This window comes from Centruroides sculpturatus, unplaced genomic scaffold (assembly GCF_000671375.1).
Source record: "Centruroides sculpturatus isolate CEXI.00-Female unplaced genomic scaffold, Cexi_2.0 scaffold1195, whole genome shotgun sequence".
Taxonomy (NCBI): domain Eukaryota; kingdom Metazoa; phylum Arthropoda; class Arachnida; order Scorpiones; family Buthidae; genus Centruroides; species Centruroides sculpturatus.
The window spans coordinates 239577-256289 of record NW_019385534.1 but is presented as its reverse complement, the minus strand read 5'-3'; the positions used below and the strand labels follow the sequence as shown (position 1 = coordinate 256289).

Below are 16713 nucleotides of genomic sequence, written 5' to 3'. Positions count from 1 at the left end.
CAGTGTTTTTCAACCTATGGGTCGCGACCCCCAGGGAGGTCGCGAAGTCTTACACGGGGGTCGCGGGTAGAAGAAAAACACAAGCGTGTGTAGGTCCTACACTATATTAAAAAAAAAACTGCAATTTCAGCGAGAATTACGAAAATGATAGCGGAAAAAGTGTTGAGCTGATTTGCAAAAGGAGATAAAAAGTAGAAGCTGAAAATTCAGATCCTAAAAAAAAAAACAGTTCCCTGTGCCTAATGCTATTATTAAAGGAAGTTTCATACTTTATGTGTGTTAAATTATTGTCGATTCTTCTGTAATTTTCATTTTAATCAACAATAATCTGTCTCAACAGAAAGAAAATTAAATACATAGTTTTTAAAATCACTGATATAGTTTTAATATGGCCCTAGGGGGTCGCCAGAATTTTTTAACCTGTAAAGGGGTCGTGTATTCAAGAAGGTTGAAAAACACTGTATTAGGATATTTCGTGCCCATTTACTTATAGATTTTATAATCAATAAATAAACGGGCACCTGGATCGTCCGTTGGATTAGTTTCATCCATATTAATAATACATTGGACAGTAGCGTAGTGTAGTGGGGGTGGCACTTTTTAGGGGGCGGCAAAATTTCACAATAAATAATAATAATAATAGCTTGTAAGAATTTGAACCATTTTATTTCATATTTTATCAACCTACGACTCGGACCGATTGAAATGAGCACGGAATAGTGTTACCATCCATCGGATAGTCCGTAATCGACTCGCCGTCCGGGGATATCGTGCGCAACCTGTTGCCTTTTTTTTTTGTTTTGCTTGTACGATTTATATATATATATATACCTCCAACATCCAATACAGCTAGGTCACTTGCGTTACTCCTATCCAAGCTCCCTAGTCGCTGTAATTGTAACTAACTGATTTAAAACCAGCATACACTGCACATTATTCTTCGCATTGCAAAATGACATAAGCATGCGTCAGGAACTTCTATTCGAACAAACATCACCTGCCGTCCGGGTCAGCGATTTCAATAAGGTGGCAACACTAGCACGGAATTTTTCATTACTTATTCTGTGACGAAACTGAATTTTAGTCTTTTAAATTGAGATACCTAAATAAGAGGGGCGAAATTTTCCTCCGCCCCAGGCGGCTGACACCCACGTTACGCCACTGATATTGGATGGTATTGAACCATATTGCATGTGCCAAAGTTATTGTAAAACTCGTCTGTAGTTTCAGTAGAAATTGTTCCACTTCTTGCTGTGATGTTAGCAGATGTTCGTGTATCTAACTCCTTATTGTGATGTAAAAATCCTTTTATAAAATCATATTCAGGTAGATTATCTCTAATCCGATGAATGTTTGCTCTATGATGGTCCAAATAAACCTTTGACATGGCGTAATTCAGTTATTATGGCATCAGAATTTGAGTTTCCATTACAAGATGGTAATTAATGATTTTCTCCCTCTTTTCTGGTAAAAACTCCTTGTTTCAAAGGATGGTTTCCATTAATTTTATTTTGTAAAGCCTTGCAATGTTGAAGCAAGAACTAGCTTCTCGTTGTGACATTCCACCAGATTTGACAACAGCTTGTATTATTCGTTTACTATAAATAGTATATAGTCTTGCCCCACTTTTAGGCATGTAACATCTTGGCATTATTTGTAAAAATGTTACGTTATAATCAATCAAAAACTAACCTTTACTATGGTCTGTTCATTATTTTTTACTGCATGCTGTCTTGATGGAAAAGAGCGCCATCAAATAACCAGTAAGTATAGACCAGTGTTTCTCAACGGGGGCGATATCGCCCCCATGTGGGCGTTTTCCATGTTCAGGGGGCGATTAGCAACAATTTATATTTTGGGGGCGAAAAACAATTTTCTGGGTGATATAGTAAAACATTATATTAAGAATAATTAGATATTTTATTCGTTATATCGTACAATAATTAAACAAATAACATTATACTTGTCACTAGTCTATTCAATGCAGTACGAATTTGGCGTTAGCCTTGTCCCTCGGCATCGGAATTTTGTAGTGAAGGGGGCGATACTACGTAACGGTTTTATTGAAGGGGGCGATACTACGTTGAAGGGGGCGACGATTCGTTAGAGGTTGAGAAACACTGGTATAGACCAATAAAGGTGTGCCTACAAGTGGCCGAGTAGATAACCATTGAACACTAGTACGAGGTACTGTACATAGTTAGTCGCGGATTCACTGGCTGATTACGTCGAGTTTTTCGGATTTTCTTTGTGTGTAACACCTAATTTTCCATAGAAATTATTACAAATAAGTGTGAAATTTGTTGCTGCTTGTTTGAAATAAGTTTATGGATTCTTGGCTCTTTTCCACCAAGGACTACCATCGCACTCGTATTATTGATAAGTCATTTTTTCTTTGGTTTTAGATTCGACAAAAAACCCCAATGAGTGAGAAAAAATGACAAAGAATTTTACATTTCTTTCGTAATACTTCGCGTAACCTTGAGTTGATCGATGTCCAAATTCCTTGAAAACAAGCAATGTTACTTGTTTTCAAGGCCAATTTAACCCCGATTGCAACCATTGCCATCTTGTGGGAGCGTTGAATCGTAGTTTGAAGCTTATTGCATAATGTATGATGCTTATTTTCTATAACTTGTGCTCCACTTTTGTACAGTCTGCGGGCACCACCGAATCTCAATGTCATGCGTGGTATAAGGATATTTTGTAATATCCTATTCTGACTGATTATCTTCGAAGTAATTTTAAAGTTTATAGAAAAAAACCCTCCACAGTGGTGGAATAAGTTATTAAAAGAAGAGTTTTTGGCTCTATTTTATTAGTGATCTTAAATTATTTAACTAGATGTAATTATGAAAATATTTAATTGCAAAATAATAATTACCCTGTTATGGTGGTTACAATTCGAAACAATGATACAATTAACTCTTAATATGGATTTGATTGATTGACTTGACATAATTACATATGCCTAAATAATTTAATCACGTTGTCAAGATCATCATTTTCTGATAAATTGCTTAATTCTAATGCATTACATTGGTTATTGAGAACGTGAGAATCAAAGCGGGAATCATTCGTATCTTATACTATTTTTGTCGACGATTAAGTGACCTTTGATCATTTAAATGTTTTGCATTGTACTAATTTAGTCTATCTAAAAATCTAAGTGGGTTAACTTTGCTTTCATTAAGTCTCACTCCAGGAATTATATGCATTATGTTGCTGGGCGTTTGATGTATTCCATTCCTTTGATTAAGCCCAACGTGTAGTTCTTCCCTTTTCCTTTTTAGGGGTTATGACCTCTTTATCTTCTTCCGAACGAGACATAGACGAGTAATAGTGTCAGCTTCTTGCAAACTCTATGGAGTGGGGCAGATGTTGAAATAATGTTCTGTGCCCCATAGATGTGAAGCAATGAAATAATCAAATTTTATATAAGATACTATTAAATCCATTATATGTTGATTGACAGAATGAATAACTCTCGTCAGATGTCGGAGGAGAAAATGAATTTCTTAAATTTAGATAGATGACAGATTTGATACGTTCTTATGCATTTATTGCTCTGTGACTGAGCCGATTATGTTCCAAAACATATGGATGAATTATACGTATTATGTATATTCGATTCTTCATTGTATTAAGTCTGCAACTATACTCTGACGTAAAACAAGTATAAAGCTGTTATACTTGTTATATACTTTCCATGTGTTGAGAAGACATTTTGACAACAGGCAATACTTATCTTGTCTCTTAGTATCTAAACTATAGTCCTGCGAACTAGAAGGGTTAATTACAGAAGGAACTGGATGGGCGTGTAATTGGGAAATGGACCATGTTCAACAGCATGCGAAGTTTAATCGATGAATTTTATAATATTAATGCAGTTAGGATTCATAGAGTTGGAGTGTTTAACATGTTGCATCTGAACATGTTTTGCTGTACTCACAGCTGATATCACAGCTCATTCCAATTGTAATAAGCAGAAAAATTCTTAGCAGTTTTCTACTTATATTTAGGCTATTTGTACTTTTAAAGATGGCTTAGCATAATAATTTTTCACCGGTTTCTTTCGGTTCATATATCTTTCGTATGTTAAATTATTAATAACAAAGTATAGGATAATTTAGATGTATTTCTCTTAATAAATAAAAACTATTAAGCTAATGCAAGTTTCTAATTACTAAATGGCTTTAAAAAAGTGAAAAAAAAATGAGTAGAGTAAATGAAAAGGTGAGTTTACTGATCTAAATTATTAAAAATTAGTGTACTGTTACCAATTAAAAACATTAAAACTTAATTTCACCTACAAGAAAAGGCTTAATAATAATTATTTCCTGATTTTAGGAAGTATTTTGAGTTTTTAAAACAATTCTTTGGTCACTTATTTTTTATTTATATATTTAAATTTGTTTGAACTTCGTCAACGTTTCTTGTTTTTCACTTCACTCTCTCGAGCATGGCATATGCAAGCCGATAGGATTTTTGCTATCAAATAACATTCCTTTTTTAAGCCGATCAGAAGCTTCATTAATAAGTTGAATTTTGTATCCTCCCTCCTCTGTTTTTCTTTACCTTAAGGTCATCTTTCGGAACGCTAACACCCGCTTTTCCTTTGAAACGTTTTGCTTCTGTTCTTCCATTGCTTTCTGTGCTCTTCAACTTTTATATTCTCTGCTTTTTCTCTTTGCTTTTCTAAGTGACACTGATATTAATGACTTACATTGCGTGCTAATTTGAGATGATCTTTGATTACTGGCACTGAAGGACATACTCCATACAACTTAAAACCGTCTCTGATTATCAGCATCCTCTATGACACCGATGCCCTTATCTTCAGTAAGTGCCCAGTGTGAAATGGAAAATCCTCGTTCCAGTTCTTCATTACCGTGTGAGTAAGTTAATGCTGACTTTATAACAATTGCAGCTGGGTTGTTCAAAAGAGTCGATCGTTAGAAATTCTTCCAGTAGTCATCAACTTGCTCCTGTTTATGGGTCTCCTCTAGCAGTAAAAGTTACCCGTCTTAATGGAAATCGTCAAAGAAGTTGTATACTGTAATAACAAGATAAGAATCTTCACAACGGAGTCATATAGATGACCGTCCTGACTGTTATCATCAGGAAAAGTATTCACCAGGCTGCAATTTTAATCGAGAGCATATATATGCTCTCGGTTAAAATTGTATACATTTAGTCAACTAAAACACGCGATAAACAATCTCCATCACATGACAAAATTTGATCCGATCTTACAGATCGATCGATCTGAAGCATGCACTCTTAAATCTAATGATGTAGTTTGATATGTAATTGGTTATATCTTTATAAGAATTTAATCCAAAAAATATTCAATACTCTTTAATTAAATTAAAATCCTTACCTTGATTATTCGTTAATCTTTCCGAATAGTTTTCTTCTTTTTTTATAATGCTCTTCCAATATCGCTAGATAGTTCATCGTGAAAAAGTCGCCATTTTGTTCTCTTCATTCATGATGATGTTAAACTAATTCGAAGAAGAATTATTAACAGAATATTTACACTAATAAAAACGACTTTTATGAATTTATTTTATGAAAAAATTGTAATTAGAATTAAAAAATTACATATTCACCCATTAACTATAACTATATATACTGTATTTAGTTATGTTACAGGCCTATCTTTACGTACACAACTCGTGTATTTCAATTTAAATGACCTGTTCCTAAATGTGTAAATGAGCTGACATGTAATATTTGCATATTTTTAACATTATTAACATTATTGAGGTGTATTTGTTTAATTAAAATGGTACCTGGTAAGGCTATAAGTGTAGGCCTACATGAATTAATTCTCATCCTCCAGAGGCAGGGCAAATCCGTAGGAAAAATTTCAAAGAAATTAAAAATTGGTAATTCTACAGTGTGGAGTATTGTTTCAAATATCAGGAAACTGGTAAAATTCATCCAGAAAAATCAACTGGAAGGCCAGCAACCATAACAAAGACCGATCACAAACACCTTCTTAGACAAAGGTAAAACCATTTCTCACAAAAACACAAATAAAAAAAAACCGATTGAATTGGGCAAAGAGCACCAATGCTGGACACAACAGTGGAAGCAGGTTGTTTTTAGCAATGGGCAAAGTTTGAAGTCTGCATTGGAGGCAATAAAAAAAAAAAGTCACTAGAAAGCAAGAGGCATTCCATCATGACTGTCTACAGAGCATTGTAAAATTCCCAGCAAGTGTTATGGCGTGGGGTTGCATATGTGGAAAATTTGCATTTCATCGAGGGATTAGTAAATGCAGCAAAATATCCTCGAGGAAACCCTATTGGCATCGTTAGAAAAATTACAATATCACGGATATTTTATCTTCCAGCAGGATGGTGCAAGAGTTGCCATACTGCTAAAAAACACCAAATTTGGGATGAAATTACTCCAAATTAATGCCTGCCTCTTGTGGATACGATGAATGATCGTATGAACGCTGTTATACAAGCCAAAGGTTAAATATTACTGTACTGTAAACATGGAAGTTGAGAATTAAATCTCGAAAATATTTTGATTTTTTCAATATGTTTACTGCAGAAAACCCAAAAAAATACTATATTATTTAGAGTTTTCAATATTTATTCCTACTTGGGTCTTGCATCGGAATCAAGACTTATACTTACCTCGTATTGTGTGTTACGAAGAAAGTATAGTATATTACAGTACGGTGGCGATGATCCGAATCCCTCTAATCCGAACAGCTATCAAAATAATGGAATTGTCAACCGTACACTTGAAGCTCTGTTTGCACGGTTAATAAGAAATATATTAAATTCCAGAAGACATTTAATAATATATCAATTTTTTTAAACGAGACTTTAATGAGGTAGTATTTGTACAACTTTAATTTTCGTCTTCAGAGACTACTCAAAAGGAAACGAAGATCAAAATAAATGTTTACATCTTAAATACTTTCGACAAATACATCCGTCTTTACTAATATATTTCCTATTTAAGATTAATGAGATCAAACCAAAATAAAATAAATACGTCTGCAATCTTAGAAAATGTCGACTTTGACGATGAAAAGATTCGATTTCCATTGAATTTAACCGCCGAATTTAATTTAATAAATAATCTCTGCAACCATTTTGAAATAAATACAGTCTATTTCGGCGTTATTAATCGCCCTGGTAGGACCACAGCGCTGTATACTTTTGTGTACATACAACTAAGAGTTAGAATTTAACCATTAATATATATAGGGGAGATCGGGGCAACTTCGGCATGCGGGGCAAGTTTGTCAAGCGCTTTTTTTAAAAAACAAATTAAAAGGAGACTTTGGTTATAGGTTAGGCAGTTGAGTTTTATTGGTGGCTTGTTGAGTGTAGTGTTTTTATTGTTCTCCAACAAGCGTAGTTGAATTATCAAGCAAATTTTCATTTTCGTTCAATTCCATATAATATTTTTTTTCCATTTATATTGAATTGGCAGGTTTTGTTATAATTCCATGATAACGAAAGTTACTTTTCCTGTTAGAAGGATGTAACTTCAACTTATTCACGTGGCCAGATCGTGGCTTGGCATTCTGTTCTCAGGGTTGTACTTAATGTTTCGAAATCATGACTAGCGGGGTAAGATCGGCAACATAAAGCCACATTAGAAGCAAAGGATAAAAATCAAACAGATGATAAATGAAAACATGTTTGCATTTGTTATTCATGTATATATGTCTTTGAACTTGCATTTCGTTGTAATAATATTAAATGGGTGTTGGATTTGTATTTCTTTGTTTTAATAGTGAATTCCAACTTATACATTGTTAATAACATAATTTTATATACGTGCCTATCTTGCCCCATTACTGTTGCCCCTATACCAGGGGCAACTTTAATAAAAATAATTAAAATAATTACAACTTTACAAAAAGAGAGAAGTTGCCGATCTTGCCCCTATACCCGGGGCAACTTCGTCAATTTCTCTCTTCTTGTAAAGTTGTAATTATTTTAATTATTTTTATTTCCAAACTGATTTTAACCAGTTCTATAGTAAGGTAACATTCCAATAGACAATATGCAAAGCTTTTTTTTCAGTTTACAGCAGTATTTATTACACAAAATTTAAGTAAAGCTTAACATGCCGATCTTGCCCCGATCTCCCCTATATATATAGTAGAATCCCGATTACGTGATCCGGAGTAACGTGGCCTGATGCTAACACGGATAACCGAAAACACCGATAAAACGGAAGTCCACTGCCATTTCGAATTAGAAATTGCGAATATGAAAAGATTTACGTGACAGCTTTGTCCTTCTTTTTATACCTTAGTGAATTTAATCATACAACGTACATTTACTCACGGTTAATCGGGATTCTACTGTATTATAATACAGTTCGTTAAAGCAAAGAATACTTACCAAATGGCACGACGAGGCAAGCATTTAAAAATTAGTGGTCCATACCCATTGGTCGATAGGGTTTTTGCATTCGAACACGTGTTACATCACAGTAGAAGCTTTATTACGTGACTATAAATCATAGGTTTCACCGGTAAATGGTAAATAAAAGTGGTTAAAACATCGAAATCCGAGTAGATAAATGAGGTCAAAGACACACATTTTACCTTTGAAATTTTTATTTTTTTAATACATTAAAAATGTAATTTTGTACAGAATTTATTTCTCGACGACAAGTAAGGTTAGTCTATACCTTTAGCGTAAGTGTCCCTCATACCTTTAATAACTTGCCACGATATGTATTTGAACACAGCAAACCAAGCTTGGTTCACTTCCCTCGTCATCCTGTTTTGGAGAGATTTCTCTAGTCCGTACCTCAAAGCTTCCCACAATTTCTATTAAAAGAAGAAAAAGAAGGGAAAAAGTGTGTTGGAATGAAACGATTTAATATTCTCCGTTTGAACGAACAAAATAATCTAACAAGACGTCTTATATATAAAGATTTTCTATCGATTATCGCGCACAAACGGATAAATTTTAAAGGTTTATTTACTGTAAGAATAAATCTCATAAAAAAGCGAATTTAATACATTTGAAAATGATCAAAGTTATGAAATTCGTACTTTTCTAGGAGCATATTCTATCCGAAATCTTATTCTAGTTCATGCACACACTACAAATTATATATATAGGCTATATATATATATATATATTTAAATTGCTTCATATATATACCTGTATATATAAACAGGACTGTTGAAAGTTTGATATAGGGCTCCCACCTTGTTTTTGAACAAATGGCTGTAATCTTTAATCATATTTTAAATTTATTTAATTTAAAATATATGCTCTCCACCTCAAATTAGTAGTGGCTTGCCCCCGTAAAATCATACTTTTCCTGATAACCGTCAGGACAGGGAATATTTGAATTGAAATCACGTCACTTCCTGTCTCGATCGGAAGTTTATATATGGTTAATCGGGGCCTTGCATACCTGAGGTTTCCGTATCTTTTCTCGATTTTCGTCTATCTAAAACCGTTCTCGAGATTAAGGAAGGACAGACGGACAACAGTGACAATTTTTAAAAATTACAGCCCAATAAATATTAATAGCAGTCAAATATTTTTTGTTAGCACAAACAGTGACGCGTTATCCTGTGAGCTAAAAAGGGCAACTTCCTGGGGCCCCTACCAACAGAGGGCCTCCACAAACCAACCTGTTATTAGAAAGTATTTTCCCCAGAAAAATTCTCTCGAAGAAAAGTGTCTAAATTACGTGGGTCCTACCTAATTCAAATTCGCCCGGGCCCCACGAAGGTATAACGCGCCACCGAATACAAACAGCATTAATTTATAGAGTTAGGAGCCACTAAGTTTCCGGCTAGGGCGGTAAAACATCCCTAATTCTCCCCTTCGACGACCGTAGATATGTGAAAGAAGCAGTTTAAATGATTACAGGAAGCGATTTTTATTGTATAATAATAATAATAGCATTTAATCCAATGAATTTGCCATTACTTAACATGTGTTATTTTTCAATTTATTTTAGACTATTGAAAATATTCCGAATTTTTTTTCCACTCGATTAAGCCGATCCCGTAAACGTTCAAAGAGGCCGCATTTTGTGAACAAGATAAAACATTTTCATCCGATATTGCATTATTTGGAGACATCTCGAATGGTCGAAAATGTATAAAAGAACTAACAAAAAAGGTCAAGAAGGTTGCCTGATTCGGCGGTCACCCCTACAGCCAGTTCCTACCGATCCAGCCGCTGCCCAACTTAAAGGATAATGGAATTGAACCGATTGTGACCATTAATATTATGGGCAGAGTCGCCAGTATAAGACTTTCCTCCCCATTTCTAGTATGCCCAAACTGGCCAGCAATCAAGGATCCCTATAGATAACTCTTTTGATGTCATATGGTGTATGTATCTCCGACTCTTACGTAGAATTAAATGTTATTTTGTTTTTTGCTAATTCAATAGTTGAGTGTCTTACTTCCGGGCCTCCCTGTCTTTCTAAGATTTCCCTCCTTCCTCCCTTATTCCATAAAGGTCCTATATACGTGGCCGAAAACTGAAAGTCACAGGTGGTGTCAGACCTAAACCCACGACCACCGGTGGTTTTATCCAATGGGCGAGAATCTTATGGGAAAATGGCCCCTGTTTAGGTGTTATAAAGGCGAAGAAAACCAGGAAAACTCACGTAGCCATCCCGTTGGCCAGGAGAGAACCCACGACCACCAGTGGTTTCCATTACTCAACCACCGGTGGGCAATTATCTTTTTTTTTTTCTGTAATATTTTAATATATAATTTGAGAAGTTAAAATAAAAAATACGTGGCTTTATCGATTAGAATTTCGATATCGATTTTTCTAATAAAAGAAAATCTTATTTAAGAACATTCCAAACATGATTTGATCATTTAAAATAACGTCTACACGTCCGTAATCATCCATTCACTCTTCATAAAAGGGAAATCTCTGTATCAAATTTCATTCTTTACAATAGAATCTATACACTACAAAACATTTTTTTTACATTATAACTATCTAGATATGGGGAAATTCCTTCCTCCCGTCATTAAGTTTACTATAATTCAATCCAATTCGACTTGTATATTCGAATAATAAATCTAGTAAACGAATTCTTAATCCCATAAAATTCTATTATCCTGCACATTATACTTAATGAAATTTATGAAGTAAACGTTACGATAAATAACGTTTGAATCGATAAATCTTCGTTAAAATTTCACTATTGTAGAATTAAGTGTTAAAGATACAAACGAATTATTCTTCTGTAATTTGTACATTTTATTGGGCTGCATTTGAAAAAACTGTAGACATAAACTCCCACCATCACCTGTCTGTCCATCTTTAATCTCAAGAATGGTGCAAGATAGGTAAAAATCGAGACCAGATATGAAAACCTCAGGGATAAATGGCCCCGAATAACTGTATGTAAATGTCCTTTCTAGATCGGAAGTGACGTGGTTTCAATTTAAAATTCCCTTAAATTAGCACGTCTGTGACGAAAAGTATGATTTACAGGGTCAAGCCACTATTGAATTGAGATAGCGATTTTAAATTAAAAATTTTAGCTCGTTAGGATTGAATATCCTAATAAATAACTTAATTAATTCCAAGTTTAACTATTGCAAATAAATACGAATAAGAAAAATAAGATTAGTTTACAGTTTAAAGTCATCAAACTACACTGTTTATGTTCCTAACTAATTAAACGACGATCGGCCATAATAAACTTTCCAAACGAGATCGAATTTATTCTATTAACACTTAGAATTATAGCTAATAAGCTTTATAGTAAAATATCGCAGAAGAATAACGAAAAAAAGTCGATAGATTTATCCCTTTTTCGAGTATTTATTCCAACAGTATCGATAGATTTTTCTACTCGAACTGAAAGAAATCTTTGTTTGGAATGTACACCACACAACACTATCTTCAATTTTTTTTTTCAATTGATGGCGAAAAATATCCAATAAACGAAGAAAATATAAGAGAAAAAAGTTTTTAAAACGATTTTCCATTATTGACTGTAGACTTTTTCGAGTTTCTATCAAGTTTTCGATTGGACGATTAAATTTAGATCGAACTAATCCTCAATTTAAACACTTAAAAAACGATATATCAATGGCATAAATTATGGAAAATTCGGAAAGAATTGAAGCATCTTAAAGTTATTTGTATATTTAATAATTTATCTAAATCATTTCACGTATGATAAGAGAATTATAGAACTTTTTTAAAGTATAAAATTCCTACTTAAAGACGGTTATTATTTTAGTCACACATTCACAGTTTATTTTTCTGGCATTATAACTAATTTATTTAAATATACACGCGCCTGAAGTGTCCACAGTTTAATGCAATATAAACGGGGGTAATGCAAAAGTAGGTATACAATTGCGAATCTTGGAAATACAGGTGTGGTGTACATTATCTTTTATGCATAAATTAAAAGCAATGATAACAGCTGTATACCTACTTTTTCACTTTCCTGTATACAGTAAAGTTAGCAATATAAATTATTAAAATAAGTTTTATAATATACAATTTCCGGCTCTCTTATATGTAACAGAGGGAAAGTATGGCGAACTGACCGACCACCCTAAGATTTTTACATTTTTTTGGACTCTGGGACTTTGGAAGATCGAGAAATACAAAATATTCTGGGTTTTTTCTGTATGTATGGACATTAGTGTACGGTTTTGTTCCCATACGTTGGAGCTTAATAACTCCTGTGTTTTTTGTCAAAAATTTCTGAAATTTTACAGGGAAGTTTGTGTATTAGGGACATTGATACTATTAAATTTTGGTGGTTAAAGATCGAGAGGATAGTGAGAAAAAGTGAGTGGTGTGTGGTATTTCAAGTAGGGTCCGGAATTAATGACGATTTTACTCGTTATAAAACTCGTCCCTACACTTAAATTTAAGGTTTTTGCCATTTTATAATGATTAAAATCATATATATAAAGTTGTTTTAATAAAATATGATAACAGACGGAGCCAGAAAGTTTTAAAATGTTGCCGGAAAAGTTAAGCAACTCGTTGCTGGTTTATTTTTTAATTAGATTTTTATATTTCTACGATTAGATGAAATTAATATAATTAACTCAACGTAAACATTTAATATAAAGTAAGATATTTTAATTTTAAAAACAACAGTCTAGAAACAAATCACGAGTATGAAAAAGAATAAACATGAATGCCTTATTACGTTGTAAATATTAAAAAATAAACATACTTAAAATTATTTTAAATTTTAAATATACATTAAAATATTAAAATAATAATCAGATAATTACATTTATTATAATTTTTTTTCATAATTTGACATTTATTATAACAATTTGCTATGTAGCTTGGTTTTAAAATAGCTACAACCGGATCAATAAGGCACTGTATCGCCTACAATGTTTCTAAAACTTAGGTTAGAGTGTCTCGACTATATACGCCTACAAGAAAAGAATAAAAACAAATGCTACGATATTAAATATTCAACTGATTTAATTATATTACTAAAAAATCTCTTTAACATTTGCGTGTGTACGCAACAGATCTTTCATTAGGTTCTCTCTCTGGATATAGGCTATCTTGAGAATAAAGCTAATTTCCATCTCCTTCGGCTCTTTGATATCTTGTAACTCGGAGCCATGAATGACGAATTTCATTTTAAATAATTATTTAACTTTACAACACAAAATAAAATTGGAATATTGGTTTCTCCTGTGAGTCTGAACTTTATGAAAACAAAAATATATCTAAGTTATAGCAGTAGGCTTACAGCCTACTTCTAGAGATTTTTGTTTTCATGCGGGCCAGCATTACATTATTTAAATACAACAAAATCAAATAGAAATAGTCCTATATCTAATATATTCGCTATTTAAAAGAATCATTCGACAATACACTGAATGCTGTGTGAATTTTATTCATTTATATCAAAAATCTAAAGAAAAACAACTGATAAACAAAGCTTATATTCTCTACAAGCTCGTTCGTTGGTTATTTTCCTTCAGCTTAAACTATAAATGTCATCATAAAAAAAAAGCCAAAATTCAGCAACGAGTTTCGTAACTTTCCCGGCAAAAAAGTTAATTGTGTGTGGTGCCATCTGTTACAAAAAGTTTTTAAAATACAATCTCGTATTATTAATTATTATAAAATGGTAAAAACATATAAATATATATGTTAAGAACGAATAAAATCTTCATTAAGTCCGACCTTATTCGAGATACGACACACGACCTCCCTTTATCTCCCTTAATCCCCTCGACCTTTAATTACCAAAATTTTACAGAATCAATCCCTCTAATACAAAAACCCCCCTGCAAAATTTCAAAAATTTTTGACAAAAAGGTATGGGAGTTATTAAGCTTCAAAGCGAGGGAAGGCAGTCGGTGTTATTAAGCTTCAAAGCGAGGGTGCCTTTCCCCATACACCAATATATTTAAATATACAGAAAAACACCTAACGTTTCTTGAATTTCTCTTTATATATATACATATACTATCATAAAGTATTAATTAATTAAAGAAACCGAGTAAAAACATTTCAGCAGTTACATTACTCTTGAATTTGTTGAAACATATAAGTAGCGATACTAAATATAATATATGTAATGCCAGTAATAAGAAAAAATATATAAATAGATTACCACTGATAGGAACGAGTAAGATTATTGACTATATATTATTACAGAATTATCTCATACAGGCAGCAGTTAATGCATAACAGATGCAATAAAATTACATTTTAATAGCAATTTTTCCCGAACAAGAATTCCCAATCTACTCGCATTCATAAATCAATCTTCGAGATCAAATCTCCAAAGCTTAATACTAAATGATATGGCATTTATTACTTCGTATCAATACTAACATTCTTCTAGAAGAATTTATAAGAAAACGAGCAATTATTAACTGTCACGTCGTCACAATGCCGGGCTGTAATTTCTAAACATATTTTTAATATAAAATATACGTTCTCCACCTCAAATTAATAGTGGCTTGCCCCTGTACATCATACTTTTTCTTTAACAGTAGAGTCGCATGCGGTCATCTGATACCTTTCGGGGAAATTTTTGAATTGAAATCACGTGACTTCCGGTCCAAACTGGAAGTTCGTATATAGTCAATCGAGCCCTCTTGCCCCTAAGGTTTCCATATTTGGTCTCGTCTTATTTCGTCTAACCCCACTCTTGAGACCACACTAGAGACGACACGTGACCCCTCTATCTCCCCAACCCCTTGACCTTTAACCACGAAAATTTAACAGCATCAATCCCTCTAATAAAGAAACCTCCTTGAAAAATTTCAGAAATTTTCGACAAAAAGCACAGGAGTTATTAAGCTTCAAAAAGAAGAAATTTTGTACATTTTTAACCACCGAAAACGTAATATTCCGTGGCCGACGCCCCGTTTTAAATTTTAAATAACCCATCTTTAAATACTTAAGTAAATGATTGATGTGACTGCTATTTAATATAGAAGTGACATCGTTAATAATTAATTAGAATTTTATAGAATTTAATTTATATAAAATTAATTTGCAATATTATGACATAAGGACGTTGAAAATGTTTGAAAAATGTTTAACTCGACGGCGCGTGTTACTTTCGCTCATTTAATTTAACTGACAAGAGCTGTTGCTAATTTTTAAAATAAATATTTAATATAATTATACCTAATTATTATTTAATTCTTTTAATTATAACGTGCAGAGGAATTTACGCTTTTAAAAATACTGTATATTTGTTAGGGGGCTGTCCGGAAATGAGTCAACACCGGAAAGGAGAGAGAGAGAGAGAGTTAACTATTATATAATAAATTAATTAAATTATAAATTTATTATTAGATTCTAACAAAATGAATTGTGTGATAAAATCGGATTTCATCGTGAAAGACCTCTCTTAATTGGTTAGAAATTGGCAGAAATTGTTTTCTGCACCTCTTTCTTTCCGGCTCCTTCGACGAGTGCATTTTATTTGCACGTGCTGCCGATCTAATTTGAAATCTTGGTTATAAATTCGAATTACAGCAGCTGCGGTGATCTAAATCAGCCAGAATCTTTAGTATTCAAAGTCTAATATATTTGTTAGATTATGTACAAAATGAATCTTAAATAATTTAGTAATACAAAGAATAAAATTATGTAGGGCCTATATAAAACATAACTGTGAATGAGAAATTCTACTTTTTTCTTAAGGAGAAGGTATCATTCAGGATGCGAGAAGGTGTGAACTGCTTACGTTAGTGGTGGCATTCGACATAGGGGAAACTTGCCTAATTCGTACTTGCGCCTAATTCGTACTTCGCTTATATCTTCACTCCCGTAATAGCTATTAGTGTCTCTAGTAGCAAAAGAAGTAAATAACAATCGGTCATATTACCAATCTGACAGACAACACGCTGTTACTCTGCTCCCGACAAAAATATTGAAAAGGAAAGTTTTTTCAACTTTTTCTGTAATATTTTTGCACATTTCATACAAAATTTCTTCAAATTGGATCGTGTGTAAGTTTTTTAACTATCTGTGATGTATTAGTGCGTATTTTTGTGATTTCATCTGAAGTGATGAAACATGCGTATCTGTTGTCAAATTTTTTGGCGACTAATGTAAAGTTTGTTCGACTCTTGCGCCTATTTCGTACTCGAAGCATGTTCTTAAAACGTACTGGTACGATTTAGGAAAACCATTTTAGATGAATGTCACAATAAGCTATTACCGATTCGTAAACTTATTTTTTTTT

General features: G+C 33.0%; 1 protein-coding gene across 6 annotated transcripts in view; it reads right to left on the bottom strand.

Annotated features, from left to right (window-relative positions):
- LOC111639901 (neuroglobin-like) overlaps positions 1–16713 on the bottom strand; it is a 61679-nt gene that overhangs the window by 11842 nt on the left and 33124 nt on the right. For 5 of the 6 annotated variants that reach the window (XR_002759172.1, XR_002759170.1, XR_002759173.1 and 2 more), the window contains 2 exons: positions 8394–8827; positions 5384–5507 (listed from right to left, as the gene is read on the bottom strand). Coding sequence is in view for 1 of the 6 variants with exons in the window: in XM_023385856.1 (XP_023241624.1) it covers positions 8675–8827 (153 nt within the window). In the remaining 5 variants the exon portion in view is untranslated. Of the gene's footprint in view, positions 1–5383; positions 5508–8327; positions 8828–16713 lie in introns of those variants that run through there. The other variant, XM_023385856.1, reaches the window with a different exon arrangement.